This window comes from Rhopilema esculentum, chromosome 10 (assembly GCF_057945365.1).
Source record: "Rhopilema esculentum isolate cy_ngs chromosome 10, ASM5794536v1, whole genome shotgun sequence".
Taxonomy (NCBI): domain Eukaryota; kingdom Metazoa; phylum Cnidaria; class Scyphozoa; order Rhizostomeae; family Rhizostomatidae; genus Rhopilema; species Rhopilema esculentum.
In genome coordinates this window covers 2998606-3016767 of record NC_142824.1, presented here as the reverse complement: position 1 = coordinate 3016767, position 18162 = coordinate 2998606, and the positions used below count along the sequence as shown (strand labels likewise).

At 35.0% G+C, this 18162-nt stretch overlaps 1 protein-coding gene and 1 long non-coding RNA gene across 2 annotated transcripts in view; one reads left to right on the top strand and one right to left on the bottom strand.

Annotated features, from left to right (window-relative positions):
* Window positions 1–857: 857 nt before the first annotated feature.
* LOC148959219 (uncharacterized) lies at window positions 858–2026 on the bottom strand. Its single transcript, XR_016144134.1, has 2 exons — window positions 1817–2026; window positions 858–1579 (listed from the first exon to the last, which is right to left on the bottom strand). It is a non-coding gene; the product is annotated as an uncharacterized LOC148959219 (long non-coding RNA).
* Window positions 2027–5665: 3639 nt separating this feature from the next.
* Window positions 5666–18162, top strand: part of LOC135694358 (dynein regulatory complex subunit 7) — a 30494-nt gene continuing 17997 nt past the window's right edge. Inside the window, exons 1-5 of the mRNA XM_065213058.2 lie at window positions 5666–5840; window positions 6747–6906; window positions 7366–7491; window positions 12539–12733; window positions 13658–13816. Of these exons, the coding sequence (XP_065069130.2) occupies window positions 5779–5840; window positions 6747–6906; window positions 7366–7491; window positions 12539–12733; window positions 13658–13816 (702 nt within the window). The 5' untranslated portion in view covers window positions 5666–5778. The remainder of the gene's footprint in view (window positions 5841–6746; window positions 6907–7365; window positions 7492–12538; window positions 12734–13657; window positions 13817–18162) is intronic.

Sequence of the window (18162 nt, the reverse complement as noted above, 5' to 3'; positions counted from 1 at the left end):
ACCTGAAAACTTTAAATTAATGCCAATACGACTTGTACTAGAGTCATTTTCAATCAAAGCAACCTGAAATTTTTCTGGACGTAAGAACCAAAAATATCTGATATTCTCGCGGTAAGAAACCATATTATCTGTCGGACATGCATTAAAGGCATCCCTCAAAATTAGAGAAGCGTGATAAATTAGTACAACTGACCAATAGCTGGTAAGAGACTTCTTTTGTTACGAGACGAAAACTCACTGCAATAGCAATTCTTTCTTTGTTTTAGTTTCTTCCAAATAAACGGTTCGATCAACTAATTATAGCATAGTTCCATAAACGGGCACGGAATGTAGACTTTATAATTGAGTCTTCTCTGGCATCGTGTGCTTCTAATGCATAATGAAGAAAACAAGTTCCGATTTCTTCATTTTCCACCAAGATATGAGAAAAACATGTACACAACTCAGGTATTAAAGGCATAAGCAGGGCTTAGACTCATCCAAAAGGTACAAAATGCGTACGATAATTTCTCAAGTTTAATTAGAAGAATTTTTGCTCTTCGATATATCCAGTGATTAATTATTTGATATGTAAAGATATTTTCTTTAGTCGGTGTAAATGAAAAATTCAGCAGCTATCCACACTGTAGTTTTATTTATTTACATTGCCCATGCGACAAATTAAAAAAATTTAAGCTTATCTTCAGTAATTTTACAGCTCATAACCCCCGGTACGATGTATTCCTGCTGCCACAACATTCTTTACGGAAAGGTGGCGAAATCCTCTTACGCTGTAAAAGCCTATTGATATGCCAAGCGACCGAAATCACAACATCACGAAAACTTGATAGGACAGTTGTATAGAAACAGCATTGAGATTGTTACAGCGTTTCTTCTCCTCCTTTTGTCTTGATCATGGCCAGCATGAAATTTTTCTAAGATTTTCTATGGAAGCAAAGTACTACATTACGAACAGTAACGTAAAAATCTAACTCAATCCTGAATTGGTTTTAAAGATATATCAATGCGAATAACAATAACATTCCCTTAAAGATGTTTTGAAATGCAGATCATACTAAAGTTATCAAAGCCCATTATCCCCTAGGTAAAAACAGAAGAACGTTCAGCATTTAAGAATTCTATATAATGTTACACTTCTTCTTCTCTTCATAAGGGTTCTTCCTTGATCTTCCGGTTGGAAGAAGAAAATCCTCAGATTTGTGTGCCTCGCAGTATTTCATCAGTTCGGTTGCTGCATCTGACAGCTTCATCCGTCTCAAATTTGCCTCAAGACGAAGTTCCTGGACGTGGCGCATCTCTTCTACAAGGTGGTTTCTTTCCCTCCCTTGTCCAGATACTGTGAAGTCCATGATGTTTACGCCCCGAAGGTTGTAAGGAAGAGGGTTACTTCTTTCTTTGCTCACTTTGCAAAGAGGTTATTCTCCAAATACACTCAGATTTTCGATGCGAATAAATTTGCCAGAAGTACGTGTCTTCTCACAGGATGCAAAAACGGGCCAAGCACTATGTAGATTCATAAATGATCCTTCCACAACAATCGCTCAGTTTGATAATTGATTGTTTTGCTTGTGTCGCTGACCTGGGGATTCGCAAAAGTTGTTTAGATTTTTGAGGCAGCATGTTTAGGGGAACATGTTAAGACTACGAGTGTGGCAATGAAGCAAAAGATAGTCTTATAGATAAGTTTCGATGAAAATCTTATTATCGTAAGCCAATAAAATCCCATTGCCTAAAATTTTGCGTATGAAGAGCGTGAGTTGCTTTAAAATGCGATTATGAAAAATTTGAAACATAGTCGATGCATCTTGGGCCTTACCAATTATTCCGTATCCCTTGCTCGCTTCCAGTTAGAATGCAGTTCTCAAGTTGATTGTATTTTATTTGTAAATCATGTTTAGTTCTTCATGTGCTCATTTTATTTCTACCTAACGAATGGTCTCCTAGGATAACCTGTAAAACGAAATAGCGTACAAAATTCATTATCTGTGCAACCGACAGCTGTTTCGCACGTCACTCATTGGCCTTGGTTTCGAGAGAACAAAACAACAACGTCATTATCTTTCAGACAATAGCAGCATGGTGTGTGCAATGTTGAAAGCAAATTTTTCACTGATGTTTTCCACTTAAAGCATGATTGCGAATGCAAACAGAACAATATTGAACTTAATATATGACGTTTGACTGCATGTTTATTGACCTGTTTTGTTAGCATATCTATTATTTTTTGAAATGCCCATTGCATCAAAAGCTAACAAAATCAGAGTAAGGTTTCCTATATGTTCAAAATGCGTGGTTCAGGGAATCAAGGATAAAATGCTCAAATCTCAAATCTACTGACACAGTTATGTGCATCAGACGAATTCATTTCATAATTACTTCAGTCTACTTCACAATTATTTAATGCACCAATATTCAATCCACCAAGATTTAGGCTATCTTCAATGGCCTAAATAAGACGATTTTCATCGTCAAAAATAAATCTTAACATTAAATTGCAAAAATAAACTTTCATACCAGAAATTTTCTAAATTAAGCCCAAAGAAGTACGAAAAATGATTTTTTGAACGTACAAGAACAATGGTGAGTTTATGGTTATAAAGAATCTCAAGAAGCCAAACTCAGTTGTGGAGAATCTTAAGAAACAAAATTGTATTCATAGAAAAACCTTGTTTGCAAAACTTAAATATCGTCTTTATCTATTCGAGTTATGCTCATCAAACGAATGAATTTTTGATGATAAAGCAGGAAGCTGTTTCTTCCCAAACGTATGCATAAGTAGAAATTGCTTAACAACTTGAGAATTTAGTTGACTGTCTGTGTCGTTTGAAAATACAGCTGTAAAATTTTAAATTCGAAACTTCTGATATGATTTATCTTTGACTATAGATTTTTAATATTCTTTGATTCAAGAGGTTAAACAGGTTCTTGTCTTGTTATTATTACTCTCGAGCTTTGTGAATGCATGACTCAAAAACGAAAACTTTCGCGAAGTTTCGTAAACACTTGATCTCCTTATAATTCACTGAATGTCTTTCTACAACTTTAATTTTTCCAAAAGGTATTTGTTTAATTTGAGCACCATCTTTGTTAACTTTTGTTTGTTTCATTAATTAAACTTTTGTTTGTTTGTTTACTTCTGCCGTGTATCTTTTTGCAGCATTTTTCTTGACTTTTTTTTACATCAAAGTAAGAATTTTAGAACTGCACAGATTTTTGTTTACAAGTGCACCAGAACCTTTTTAGAACTGCACATTTTGTGTACAAATACACGTTAAAAAACCCGTCTCATATTGATATAGATACAACACAACTTATTATGGTATTTGGGTCCCTTTTTTAAGTAGGTTGATAAGCCTTTATCAATTCAATACAATTGTTTATAAGAATAGTGTTAAAAAAGGATGTTCAGGTTCAGAAACAACCAATTTTTACAAATATATCAAGACTATTGCTTAGCTTCAGCTCACATAACTGTGCTTCGTTTTCCAGCAGTTGCCTGTTTTGCTAAGTTCTTAACCAGGAATCGCAGAACTGACATATCCCATTTTATCAAATAGGGTGGTGTCTACTTCAAGGGCGATGTTCCCCTAAACCAAAACAGATTTGAGAAAATATGGATACTTTAAGAATATATTCTGGCCCAAGCGAAAATTTCTTTAGAATTTTGAGGCTGGATAAACTTTAGAGTCTTTTAATAAAAAAGGGAAAAATAGGCAAACGTTAACAAATATTGCTTATGCTTCGAAGACTGTCAGGCACGAAAATATATTAGAAAAAGCTACCTAGTAGTTTTGTAGGTTTTCAAAAATTGAAATAGTTCTTGTCAGGAAGACGCTTTCAAAAATTCTTTTTCCAAAAGTAAGGACAAATTTATCAAGAAATTGCAGCAATTGTCCATGTATCAAGGCGTTCAGCTTTTATGTAAAAAAGGTTTTCCGCAAAAAACTTTGAAAAACCTACGACATCAATGCCCCAATACCTTTTTTAACGTAAGTGTAGTTTTATTCTTATCGGCATTAATAGGTTTTAAAATATTAATGATGCTAAGCAAATCAACTTATTAGAACTTTCTACAGTCATAAGGAACCTGTTTTGGAAAATTTTTCATTGTATTTCAATTCTTCCAATTGGTTCCCAAATTGCAATAGTTAGAATTCAAAATAACTGAATTTTGCAATCCCATTGTCTTGTTTTGGTGTTTCACCTAGCTATTTCGAAGGGAAATCAGCTTAAGGACAATAGCCAATTGTTTCAAACAATGGAAGGTCTCTTGACCTGGAGGGGAAATCCCACCGAGTTTGTAAATTAAAAAAATGGTTGGTTGTTTCAAGCTGGAATAATCACACAAGGAGTAAATAACAGTGTTATAACAGTGTACTAAATACAACACAAATGGGAACAGAGTTTTTATTTTTCTATACCTCAACCAGGGGGCGGATCCAGCAAAAAATCTGATTAAGTTCCAGGCCAAGGAAAGAGTCTTTCAGATAATGCATTGATAATTGTGCCCAAGACCACATTATTATTCATATTTATGATTTTGGTACCAGGGAGGGAGGTAGGTACTATCCACTCACTAAATCTAGATTATATTTTTTTCCCGATAGAAAACAGTGCCTCTGTGAAAATTTCTGCAACCCCCTCCCTTTCAAAGTACCCTCTTGTTTGTCTTGGGTGCCACAGAAAAGTTTTCCTTTTTGTTTTGCTCGCAATTTGTTGTTTTGCCTCAGTAGACACCAGCCTATTTTTCAAAATATGGTGTTCCGTCTGACTATAGGTCTCTCTTGCCATCAACGACTGCAATTTAAAATAAAGGTAGTTAATGCTCCTGGAAAATTTACGATACTTCCTGGTTTTATCTCAAACACTTAATAATCGGCTAGAATGATGTGAGGATCGTGAAAATAAGACATCTGCAGTCGCCATTTCGAATTCAAAGTTATGCGGTTCCACAACAGATCCGAATCAATAGATAGCCAATCAACTACTGGCTATTGTACAGCTCTCTTACAAATACATGGTATCATTTCCGAGTTCCAGATGCTGTTTTGACTGAGTTCCATCCGTGTTCCAAACAAAAATGTCATTGTTTCAATTCATTTACTTCCGAGGCACAAAACGTTTGTTTCCGAATTCTACTTCTAGGATTGACTGCTGTTGTCCTCCAAAAAGGCTGGAAATCAAAATTACGACAGAGAAGAAGGAAGGAAAAGGGCAAAAGAATTGCATCAAACTGGCAATTTTAAGATGTTGAAGAGACTGCGATAAAACTTAGAATTTCTAGGTTTCATTTTTGTAGTTTAACTATTACTTATTTCAGGCAGCACAATTTTTAGTTATATGTTGGAAAACTGACTGGGTTCTGTGCACCAAAGAACTCACTCTGGATCTGCCTCTGCTCCACTCTTTGAAATAATGTAGGCTCGACACTTCTTGAATATTTCACTGAACATTGATGACAATTTTGCTGGGTCATTGGTTTACGTAGCATCGGATTCAACGTTCTGAAGTTATAGAAGAGGAAGTTATAAAGTCGATTGATACTTTTTAGCTCAATGTATTTAATAAGGCTCTCGGGGCGGAGGAGGCGGGGGCGATCTCAGGCTACTAATCTTTTCTGGTTTGGAGCTCTCTGACTCCTTATTTAAGAGAAAGCCTCATCCTCAAAAAGAGATTGCCAGTAGAAGCGTTTCCATCGCAACAGAGGCCATTTTGAAAATATAAAAGTTTTAGCTGCGGACAGAGGGAAAGCATTTTGAAGAACGTTAAGGCTTTGCAATGGAGTCTTTGAAAAGTGAGCTGGAAAAAATTACCGTTAACGCACCTGCTGTTAATTTCAGGTAAGTGTTTTCCTTCCCATTTTCCTAACTTTTTAAGCCTGACTCGTTTTGATAGGTCTCTTGTATACATACATGTATGTGTAACGTTTAACGACACAGTCAGCATATACTCATTTAAATATTTTCTTTTAAGAAACTCGTTAGAAGAAGCGACTACTGGACAATCGGAAATCTAGATAAAAATAAACCTTGAGTACTGGAAGGAAAAACTTAAGAAACAATCGAATTATGAAAAAAACCCAAAACACACAGATTTATCGACAAAGGTTTATCATGTGATGTGTGCTCACACATATCCTATAAAGAGAAGCTACTTTAAACAGTAGCTGAGCATCTATGTATGCTACGCTTGTGGCGTAGCAAAAAAATTTCTGACAAAATTTTTTGGATTTATTTGAATCAAATAGTAGCATTTAATGTTTGTGTAAGGGGGGAGAGGAGAGAAATACACATAATCTTTTGCCTTAGATTTTTAAAATTCACTTTAAGGTCGGTAGATTAGGACAAAGGTAAAATAGAGTTACTACCTGAGGCTGCTGTCAATGGGCAAAATTTTTTATAATCTTAATGCTTCAAGTTTGCTGGAAATTGCATTCTTTGGAGCACATTTTAATAGTATAATTTTGTTTGTAAAATGAATATTTGATAGTACATTTTTTGCTTGATTTTTTACCGGTAAAAGTTATTAAGCAATTGTTGAAGTATTAAACAATTAGTAACATAACCTACAATCACTGCCAAAAGTCTTGGAACACTAACATTGTTTTGGGGGGAAAGGAAACAAATGAAAAATAGAAAAGCACAGCGCAAAGTGTTAGGTGTTCCAGGTAATTTTGGCAGTGATTGTACATTGATTGGCTCAAACAAAAACCATGTTTAATTATTTCTATTTGCTTATATCTTCAGATCAGATGTAAAAATTGAAGCAAAAAAGTCCTATTCAAGCAATACAACCAAAGAAGAGACAATTCTTTCATACTGTCAGAACTTTCATAGGCAGTTTGTGCATTTATATAGAGACAGAAGACCTGTTCTACTGTCAAGACCAAATGAATGTTCTGTTGAGGTAAGTTTTTATAGATGCACTATGTCTTCTTAGCAAGACAATTGAAAACACTCTTTCAATTAATAAGATAAGTAATTTTTCAAATTTCTAGTCTTTAGAGCTGTTTGTTACTTCTAAATTGATTATTGTAGAAGAGCGGGTCACTTGCAATTGCATGGACCCATTTACAACAAATAGTGTGTCATTCATGTAGAGTTAAGACTTGTTTTCGTATAAAATCCATATGATATCACCAGTTTTGTAGACAGGCGAAAGGATGATCCCACAAGTTTTATGAACAAAAATAAACATAATTTAAAAAAATGAGAAGTTTTGTGAAGCTAAATTAGATTCTGCTTACCTTTCAGTTTTTTCTCACTGACAAACATTTTTTTGTGCAAGTGGTTTCTAATGACATGTCACTGTGTCTTGTGAAATTAAATCTGATATTGCATTGTTAATTTTTTTATCAATTTTTAGAAATTCGTTTGTACCACGATTCGACCAACAGAGTTACGTTTCAAAGAGATCTATGACTACCATGGTTGTGCTGAATTTGTAGCAGATTATCTTAATTTTGAGCCTCTAGACCCCCCAATTGATTTGGTGAGTACTTTGAACTATCATTTGTTGGTTGCTTCCAAAGCTGCATTTATCATATCTGTTGTGTTAATGCAGCCTGGCACGCTGGTGTAATAGATGAGCAACCAAATTCAAAGCTTTAGACAAGCTATCTATAAAAACATAATTTAACAATGTGATAACAAGGTGAAAATGATTGGAATTCCCTAAGAAAATACTTCAGCTTTGGATGATGAAATACTCCATTCTGATGACAAAAGTTAAAAATAGGAAAATCTAAATTTATATTAAAAGAAATATCCTATCTTGTTTACAAAATGCCTTACATACCTAGAGCAGCCTATCATCTGATTTGATATCCAAAAATGGTATCAACACTTTCAAATTTAATTTAAAAAAATTGTCTTAGTACAAAAGGAGAGGAATATGCCATTAATGAATTCTGCTAGGACCTTGCTTCACCAATGGTTTGGTTTTATTTAAAAATTTTGTATTCTAATTTGCTTTAACATTTGGTAATTTTTGACCAATATTAGATGTCACAAAGTTGTTGATAGATGCTGCTTACCAGAATAGCTAAGATAAACCAAGTCCCTTTTTACAAGGCAACAGTTGAAGCATTCCATCTATTCTGTGTATCATTTTCAAGAATTTTTTCATCTGGCAAGTGTGTAGAATTCCATAGTTCTGTCAATAAATTGCCAGATTTTCGTAACCCTTGGCAAAATATTTCTTAAAATTCCATTTTTTGGTAAAATGTGATGACCCCCACTTTAATCAAATCTCTCCTTTTTGTTCATTCACTCATATAAATTTTAAATGTATCTCTGCTGTTTTTGATTTGATTTCTTAAAGATGTATCTCTTACTTATAAGTACCATAAAATGGTAATGTCTAACTGCATCTAAAGATTTAAGTAGGCAGTGGTGAAGCTAGGAATCACTGAGTTGATCAACTGTTTGAGCAAAGATGGGTTCTTAGTAAGCTTAAATTTTTTTCCTGTCTGTAAGCACATCATTGCTTTGTTTATGTCCTTGCGTATTAGTTATTTATTCTATATTTTAAACTGTACTGATCTTCAGACCTTTGAGCTTTACTGTTCTAGGCTCAATGCTTTTTCATCGCCCTTCATTGATCTGCTCAGGGATACTTTGTATCACCCTTCATTGATGCAATTAAAGTTCAAATCAAGGGCCAATATGCTAGTTGGTTAAGGGCATGTGACACACCTGCACTGGTCTTCTGGGAATATTCTTGAAGCAATTTTGTTTACAAAATATCATTTCTTCATTTTCAGAGCTAAGAGTCTCGTAGGGATGTTATTGAAAAATCTTGTAGGAATATTATTGAAGCAATTTTATTTACAAACCTCATTTTCAGAGCCAAAAAACAGTCACTAGCACTTAGCAGTCTCATGTTGTAAGAACAAAAAAAAATTAGCAGATCATCACATCTTTTTCCAAGGGACATGTTTACTCCCGAACCCCCCCCCCCCCCTCTAGTGGAATTTAGCATTGTCTCAAAATTTGTTCACTTTCTTGAAGTAAAACGCACATCTAGGAATGTATTCCTTAGTTTTTTCTACAAACGGCATCTGATTGTTTTGCTCGAGAACTAATGGTGTTGCTGGTGTGTTAATCTGTTTGAAAGCTGGCGATGTTATGTGTCCACAGCATTTGTTCGGAACTAGGGAACAGGTTTTCATAGATAATTCCCTTGAAATAGTGCATACTTAAAACAGCCTATGAAATATTCATTGAGCTGGTCTTTAAGATGCTCATTTGAGCAAGCCATGACCGTAAACACAATTTCCCAGCTTTACCATGTTTTACCGTGTTTTTTCAATAAGAAGATTTACGAACCCTTCGCATCGCAAGAAAAACGTTTGTAACTTGTATATTGTGCCGCGAGCTAGGCCCAGCCTTTTCTTGGCCATTTTTCTTGCTATTTTTCATTCTCAAATTTTTTAATTTATATAACTATTTCGATTGGCAAACAAACACTACTAACTCATTTTGCTTGAGGTTTATGAAGTCCCAAGTTCATTTGTTATTGATTTAACAAGCGACAAGGGAGTCTATAAGAAACATCCAATGATCGAACTAACTGTAAACTTGAGTTATATGAGAGTAAACCTTTTTTGTTGATACCTGTTCCCTTTAATTCCCGACTATGACCAGAAACTGTTTTTAAACGGCAGATTTGAGTAGCTACCTTTTTCATGTAGTTTGACAAAATTTTCCCCAATGAAGCTTTCTGCAGAGCTAAAACAATGACTTTTAGAACAACATTCAGCAAAGTTCGTATGGAAACTCTTTTTTTTAGTTTTTGCAAGAGGTTCATCGCTATGCTTTCAGAGAGCTGATCCTTTCGCCTGTGGACCCGTGTGAGCTCGCACTTCAAAATTTTTTCCAGTACTCTGGTTTCAGAAAGCATCATTAAACAGAGACAGTGTTAACATGTATTTCTGATCAAATTTTAATGAACATGAGCAAAGGAATTGTCAACAATGATGGACCTTAGTAGGGCTTTTGATACGATCATGCTACTCGTTACAATGCTAAAGTACGACTTTGACTGTCATTCGGTGTTATGGATTTGCTCCTATCTTACAAACTGCTCTCAGTATGTAAAAATTAATAACACCTTATTGGACAACTAAAGGCTACAGTGTGGTGTAAGTCAAGGAACCGCACTTGCTCCTTTGCTATTCGTTGTGTATACAAATGAGATACTTGCAGTTTTGGCAGAAAAACATTTCCTGTGGCAATGGAGACCGGTATCTACGGATATGTAGATGATCTTTACCTATTTACTAGCTACACTGTGAAATGGTCGGATACTGCTGCTCCAGAACTAGAGACAAAATGTAAAATAATTTTAGAGTGGTTCACAAAAAATATTCTAAAAGCCAATCCTGATAAAATTCAGTATATCATCTATGGTACCTAGACAGCAACCAGTAAAAGTCTCTTTTCAAAGCAAAATCATACTGATCCAAGGCGATAAAGGCTATCCTGACTTTTAAGAACTTAAGAATTAAATTTGTCCAAAATCTTACCTGGAACGAACTTGTTACTGTCTTGATGAGATCAAGTACCGGCAAACTCATCCAGATATCGAAATTAAGGGGTTCAATGACTGTAAAAGTTCTTAAAAACCTTGTGTCCGCCCCCGTTATGTCGCGTGTAAGCTATAGTTATATTGTATATGATACTGGCAGTAAGATTGTGACAAATGAGACACAAAGTATTCAAACATTTGCTGCAAGAGTCATTGAGACACCATTCAGTGCAAAAGTGACACAGACTGACATTTATTCGTGCTGACGAGAGTCAGATATTTCAGCCGCTCTTTTTACTTTTTCGACAATCTTTTCAAACACTAGTTGGGCTGTTGCTGTTCTTGTTGCTTTTTTGTGTTTTTACTCCCAACTTACTTTTACCATATTCCATTACTTCCGAAAGTGCTCACGATTACGACCACTTGTTTTTTTAATCTCAGAGAATTTTAAACGTGTTCAAAATGCATATTTTTTATACATTTTGTTTTTGGAGAAGGTTCCTGCCGAATTTGCCCGAAATTAAACAGTTGCCCGAATCTATGAAGGGGGCTGAAGCCACCCCCGTCCGGTACGCCTATGCTACCAATTCATGTCAAGAATGCTTCCCCTTATGACTCCCACCTCTAGGGCTCATTAGAGTTTTCAAAACGATTTTTTATTTCTGTGGATGGAAACTTTCAGCTTTTCTTGTTTTTTTCAAAGCCTTGATTTGTTGCTGCAAATACCGCATCATCATTTGACTTTTTCTTGTATCCTTATTTGCCTATATCGTAAATTAAGTGAGCCTCTTCAATGATTGTTCTCAGTGAGCCTCTACCAGTGATTGTGGGAGAGGGCGTTTAGAAAAAAAATGAGCAACTAAATTTTCTGACCAACTATTTTTACATAGCAATCTTATTAAACAGTACTTAATACAGTGACAATACTAAAGAATCAATTCACAATAAAACAGATTATTGAATACACAAGTTGATATATGATAACAATTCAAGAACAAAACAATGGCGTGAAAGCATAAGGAAATTAAGTTTGTAGAAATTAATTTTTGAGGATTACGGATTTTTTTGGTCAAATTCACATAAGAGTAAATTATCAGTCAAATTGTTGACCAACCTGATATTTTTTGTTTCTCGTGTGTTTGAAAGCTGTTTTAGGCTGGAGATACTGTTTCCTTTAAAAAACGAGTATATTAATCGAATGAGTCAGTCTCTAGATTATTGCACTTGGTTCCAACTAGCCTATAAAATTGTACGAATGAAATCAAAACATTTCCAGCTTTACAGATCGATACGTCAACTTTGCAGATCGAAGGAAGGCCCATTGTGCCATAGCAGACAATGAGATTTTTCTTGTACAGCTTTATTCATATGGAATGAAAGATCAGGAATAAACACTCTTTTTTCTCTTTAAATTAGAAAATAGTTAGGACGTTGCTTGATATGTTCCACAAGACTCTTCTCTAGGGCATCTCTTCTCTGTATTCTACATAAACAACCAACGAATATCACTAAATTGCTCCAGTGTGCGTAAGAATCTTCATACGGAAAAGAAGTTTAAAAGACTTTGAGAAGTCTGAATCAGAGAGATTGCAAATCGTTTTTAGTGATAAAAAGCAGCAGGGGTTATGGAAAATATTTTTTTTTCCTGAAAACGATTCTATCACTGCATAGTAGTCTTTTTGAGTCAATAATCTATTTTTCCTCTTCAAACCAGCATTGAAACTGCATATGCAACCTTGTTTAAAAATTTGATTTGAAGATCCAATTCTTTTTCAAAAATTGACAGTTTTTGTTGTGCTTGGAAGAAGTCAATAAATTACAGCTGCATTAATACAAGAGGAAAGTTTTCCTATTTAAGTGGATCATCGCACCTTTGCACAGAAAATGCATTCTTTAGCCCCCTTTGCCCTGGAGAAAGTCTTCCCCTGCTTCCCCCCCCTAATCCATATTTTTATTCATATTTTTTAACTTGCAAACTAGAACTTAATTTTTTCCCATTTATCTACAGCCTGCTGCTATCCCTTCGCCAACAACAGTTCTAAAGAGGCAGAAAGGCAACTGCTTTGATTACAGCATACTCCTGTGTTCACTGCTGATTGGTAACGGGTATGATGCGTATTGTGTCAGTGGCTATGCTAACAGAGAGACTACACTGATGGACCAGACAAGAGAAGTTTGTCCAATGGTGGAAAAGCATGACAAAGTGAGCCCTATAACGATTCTTATTTGAATTTTACCTGTTTTTGTGGCGTTTTGGAATCTAGACTTATAATGTCTCACTTTTTTTGAGCTGAGTATTTGTTTAGAAAGATTTTCATGTACTGCCAAAAATCAAATAGACCATCCACAGCTGAAGGCCGAAGTTGAATTTCACCTGGTCGCTTTTGCCGCACTCTCTGTGCCATCAATCATACGTATATGCGTTCTTCAGATCTCGTTGGTCGCAGAGAAATGATTTGGTTTGCCTAAGAAGTAGGCTTTGATTCTACTCTCTATGCGTTCTGTGCGCTTGAACTTTACCGCTCAAGTTGAACTAGAAGCCGAAATGGAGATTGGCCTTAAGCTGCTAATTCTTTGCAATTGCCTGCCTAGAACAATTTTCTTTCAAGACAATAGTGCGCTAGTGGGTACACACATTGATTCACCAAAGGCCACAGAAAAGTGAGCTCTTTTTTTCAAAAGTTACTAAAATGGGCCTGAGTGGCCCTTGCTGCCGCCATATGCTTCAGGAATTCATCTGTAACTGACCAAATCGAAGGATGTTAACTGCCGTTGTAATCTTTAACAGTAATGAAATAGAGGATGACGTTTGAACAGAAGATGACCATTGACAAAGATACTTGAATTTATAAGAAATTGTATGAAAAAACCAGATTATAGTAATCATATATATACTATTTGCTCTTATTTTGTCAAACCTACATACCCTTGTGAAAGGCGTGCAAGAAAGCCAAGCAGAGACTTCAAAAATTTGTTCTTTAAATTACCCTTGTAAAGCTTATTAATAGTTTTACTTGTATTTAATGTTTCATATTACTGTGTCTAGAAAGTCCTGTAATATTTTACGATTAGCAGTAATATTTAAGCAGTAATAGTTAAGCCATAAATGATGTTCTTTCATTGCTAGAAACTGGAAACAGAATCTCAAAAGGAACTTCGGAAGTACACTGTTAAACCACCGAAGGATTTGCAGAGTAAATTCGAGTTAAAGATGATTGCCAAAGAAAAAGCAGCAGAAGAAGCAAATGAAAAACAAAGATTACAGGAAGAAAGAGCTAAAATTGAGGTTAGATTTTGAATATAATTTAATTGCTATTTTTCGGTTAAAGCTCCATACACCAATTCAACTTACGGCCTCATTTTTGATATTTCTCCAAACTTAATTATACGACTGTTTTAAGCTTAAATTTGGTTTTATCACCATGATTTTAGACTGGATATAATTTTTCACATTGTTTGTGATTGTATTTTAGATTTTACGGAGAAATGAAGTTTGAAAACGTGTAAGGGATTTGACCGCAAAAATCATTCTGGTGAAAACTTTACCCCCTTTTTTTTCTTAATATTGTCATGAAATCAATATCGTGAGCAACACCATAATGAAAACTTCCAAGTACACTATAATCCTTGATCTAAATCCGAATCTGAGGTCAAAAATTTTGTGCAAAAGAATTTGAAGGATTTTTAAAACGAGGCCTTGCTTTGATTTGAATTAGTGCATTGTTTCCACGAGTAAAAATTTAAATAGCAGCAATAATTTTATAGGCGTTGCGTCGTAGCCATTGAATTTTAGAGTTTTTCATTTTTATTCATTTTTTTCATTTTGGCATGGAGGATTTTTCATCATTCGTCATAATTGTAACTTTTTGGTCCGAAATTTCGAGATTTATCAGAGCGATTGATCATTTGACATAAATGCTGATAAACTCTTGTGGAAGGTAAAGTCGATGTATATCGGCCACAGAAAACTGGGATAAAATTTTGTCTAAATTTATTTGAAATTTGAGCATCTTAAATTCTTAACCTACACAAATTTAGTTAAAAGCAATTACAACTAGGTGACTTATGCTGCTCCTGCCGAATCGTTTCGATCCATAAGTGATTAAAGTTTGAAATGCTGAATGGAAGAATCCTCAGTTGTTATGCTTGAATATCGTTAGGTATATTCAAATTGACTATGTAGCAACAGAATATGTAACCTGTGGCCATGAAGTTAACCCATTTATGAAATAAACTCATGCAGTAGGTGACACCGGCAACTAGATCCAGTGCTAAGACAACTGCAGCTGTTTGTTTATGGGTTTACCAGTGTAAAATTGTTTTGGAAGCAGAGGACCATTTTAGCATGTTAAATGATAGGTAAGCCACGAATTTTTCTCGTGGAACAAAATTTTTACCAAAAAGCGATGTATTGCATTTACAAAGGTGCTGCTGGTATGGTGCACCACGATGAGTTTAGCCTAAATTACTCAAAGTCTACAAATAACTTTTAAGTGTACCGGGACACCAAAAGTGATGAGAATCTTTATGAGTTAGGAACATATCATTTCAGCTATAAAAACTCTTTGAAAGTTATTTACTGTGAAAAATCCGATTTTGTGAAGCATTCTTAACATTGACACAAAAAATAAAATGATTTGATAAATGGTAATTTATTCTGATAAGTTGTTTGTTGATATTTCCGTAGTTGGCGGGAAAAAATATCGTTTGAACTGGCCGTCACTTCAGATGTAATTTAGGGTCTACAAGCTTTTACATTTCTATTCTGTTGTGACTCTGATTGCTCATTAATGTTGGGATGGAATGAATGAAAATTCAAACTCTTTACATTTAGGCTGGCACTTGCTCCACTTGCTTCTGTCTCAAATGCAGTTTCAGTTATAAATCAGCAACAAAGCAATCTTATTTTTGCTTAAACATCGTACAAGCAGTTAAAAAACACACCAGCTTATCGAAGACGCAAAACTACAAAACCAAGCAGATCCGAAGTCTTTTAGAGCTTCCCTTAAACCGAAGCATCCCTTTTTAAAGCATATTTTATACGATGAACGAATATCTGTTTTGGAGTTCAAGAATTAGACAGGGAAATTATTACACAAATCTCACCAAGTGCCTAACCTTAAATCTCTCAAGTAATTTCTATTATTTAGCACATAAAGAGTACTTTTAGACTTACACGATTGGAAGAACACCTTAAAAAACATGATTGGAAGTATGAGCAAGAGTATAAATTTTTACCAATTTGGGCCACCGGATCACAGTTACCTTTAACATAAGTAGAAGATAACGAAGAGCAACCAATTTTGTAAACGACAGTTAAGATGCCGACATGAGTGGCCTTCACTAGAGGCAAGGAAAGAGTTTCGTAATAAAGGAATCTGCTAGAAATCGAGGAATTTTTCACCTTAAAATATCGTTAAACAACCACACTGATGACGTCATCATTAACTAGCCCCTTGTGAAGTTGCAAAAATGTTTCAAAGTCTAAAAGTACCCTTTATATGCTAAATTACTTGAGAGATTTAAGGTTAGGCACTTGGTTAGATTGTTGTAATAATTTCCCTGTCTAAAAGCTGAGGATTGAACGGAACAAATTTTGGATCATTCCAAACATTGTGCCAAAATTATTAGTTTTATTCTAGAAAAACAGGCGATTGTTTTGTTTCATCTTTTCTTGAATGTCGAGTAGACAAGCACAGAATCGCAAGTCCGACCACTGATCTCTATAAAAGACTGGATCGAGCTTCTGCCATTTCAGACTGAGGTCAATGTTGCTTGTCCGCATGGGACCCATCGTAGAGTGTGGGCCTACATAAGATTACCAATAACGGCAGAAGTTCAATTTTCCAAATTAAGTTATTGGGTGTAAAATTAGGTTGAAAAACAGGCCAAAATTGTAACTATAGAAATTTCCCAACGCTCGATGTGATCATAGATGTTAATTGTCGTGCTGTACGCTGCATCCGATGCGCTGTATATTCTGCTTTATTGAAAAATTAGTCAATTGGAGATAGAAGCATAAGATAGAAATGTAATTTCTATTCTGTGATGGAGGTAGGTAGTTTGTAAACAAAGTTTTTGACATTGTGTACCCCGTTTAGCTCTCATGTCGGTTCCTTTCGGTGTTTCGCGGTGAACGGTTGGTCCCACGGTTCTAAAGCCTAATCAAATTTGGCGGGCCTCGGTTCTCATGTGGGTCAAACAATAAGAGGCTCGATCCAGTCTTTTGTAGAGGTCAGTGAGCCCGACAGACATGATGGCATCTATTTCCCGTTTCATGCTGGTTAATCTTTGATTTTCATAAAAAAGTGCTGCTTCGGGGCTCTACGACGGAACCTTTGAGGGATTAATGAAAATCGGGTTGTCTGGTGAAAAACATATTTTACCGTTCGCACTGTACCAATTATACAGTTTCCTGAAAATCTAATGCCGCCTTTGAAGATGAAACGATAGGGAATAACTTTCTAAGGTTTTGACTCTGTAGTGCGAACGGGCCCTTAAAACCTAATCCATATTTTCTGCTTCTTATTTTTGGTATAAGATGTTAAAAGTCGTCTGTCTGTAAATATTTACTTAATTCTAAAAAGATGCTTAATGCTTAGGCATAGCAATTTTATATCTGAAGGTCTGTCAGATCCTACAAATTTATCCTGTTTATTACATTTTCTAATGTAATACACTGTTTTGCACTGTTTGTTTAGCTTTGGTCTTTAATTGGTATATCCATGCATTATCTTTGGCTTTATTTGATGGGTTTTTGACCAGATTCTAAAACGCTAATTCACAAAATCATGCTAGACTTTAAAAGATTACATAATCAGTGAATTTTCAAATCGAATCAAATAATCATAAAATAATTTTTAACCAAAACATACATTTCTATTATTAATGATTAATCTGGGTTTCTCAAGATGCTTGTTTTTAGAGATTCCATCCATTAAATTTGGAAAAGCCAATACTATTAACAAGTATTTCAGTTCATTCCATACTGAATACATATCATCTCGATGTTTTGCTTTTGTTTATTACGAAAACTTTTGCCTTTTATATACATAAACGTCAAATCGTGATAGGCTGCAAAATGAATCACCAACATAGAAGTCCCCATTGAATTAATCCAATCAAATTGTTTGCTACAAATGACTTGATAATCAGGGAAAGGTAATTGTTTGCTACAATTGCAACACGACAAGATCCGTCTTTCGATGCAAAAACGTTTTTCCTTGAGCTTCATTGTCATAACGTAAGTGTGTATGAAGCAGGCGAGCTTACATTTCAAAGAGGGTCTCTGAAATTTGGTTTTTTACAATATGGAAATTCTTGAAAGAAAATTTTTTGGACCAGTTCATAACCCCAAAACCATTGAAGGCCTCTTTGGTTTTCAATGCCTTATAAGCAGAGCTGCCGTTGCTCTCTTTTGTTAAACGGACGGTCCTGACTCGCAACTTCGAGTTTAACACGTAACACTATAACCACAGTTCTAATTATTATCATCAACACTATAATATGAATATTAGCATCTCTAAAGCATCTTAGAACCTTTGATCTAGATAGCTATTGGTTGTATTCTGTCCAAGGCAAGGCATTTATAACTGAGTTCACAGTTGACACATATTCTATTTAAATGATGAA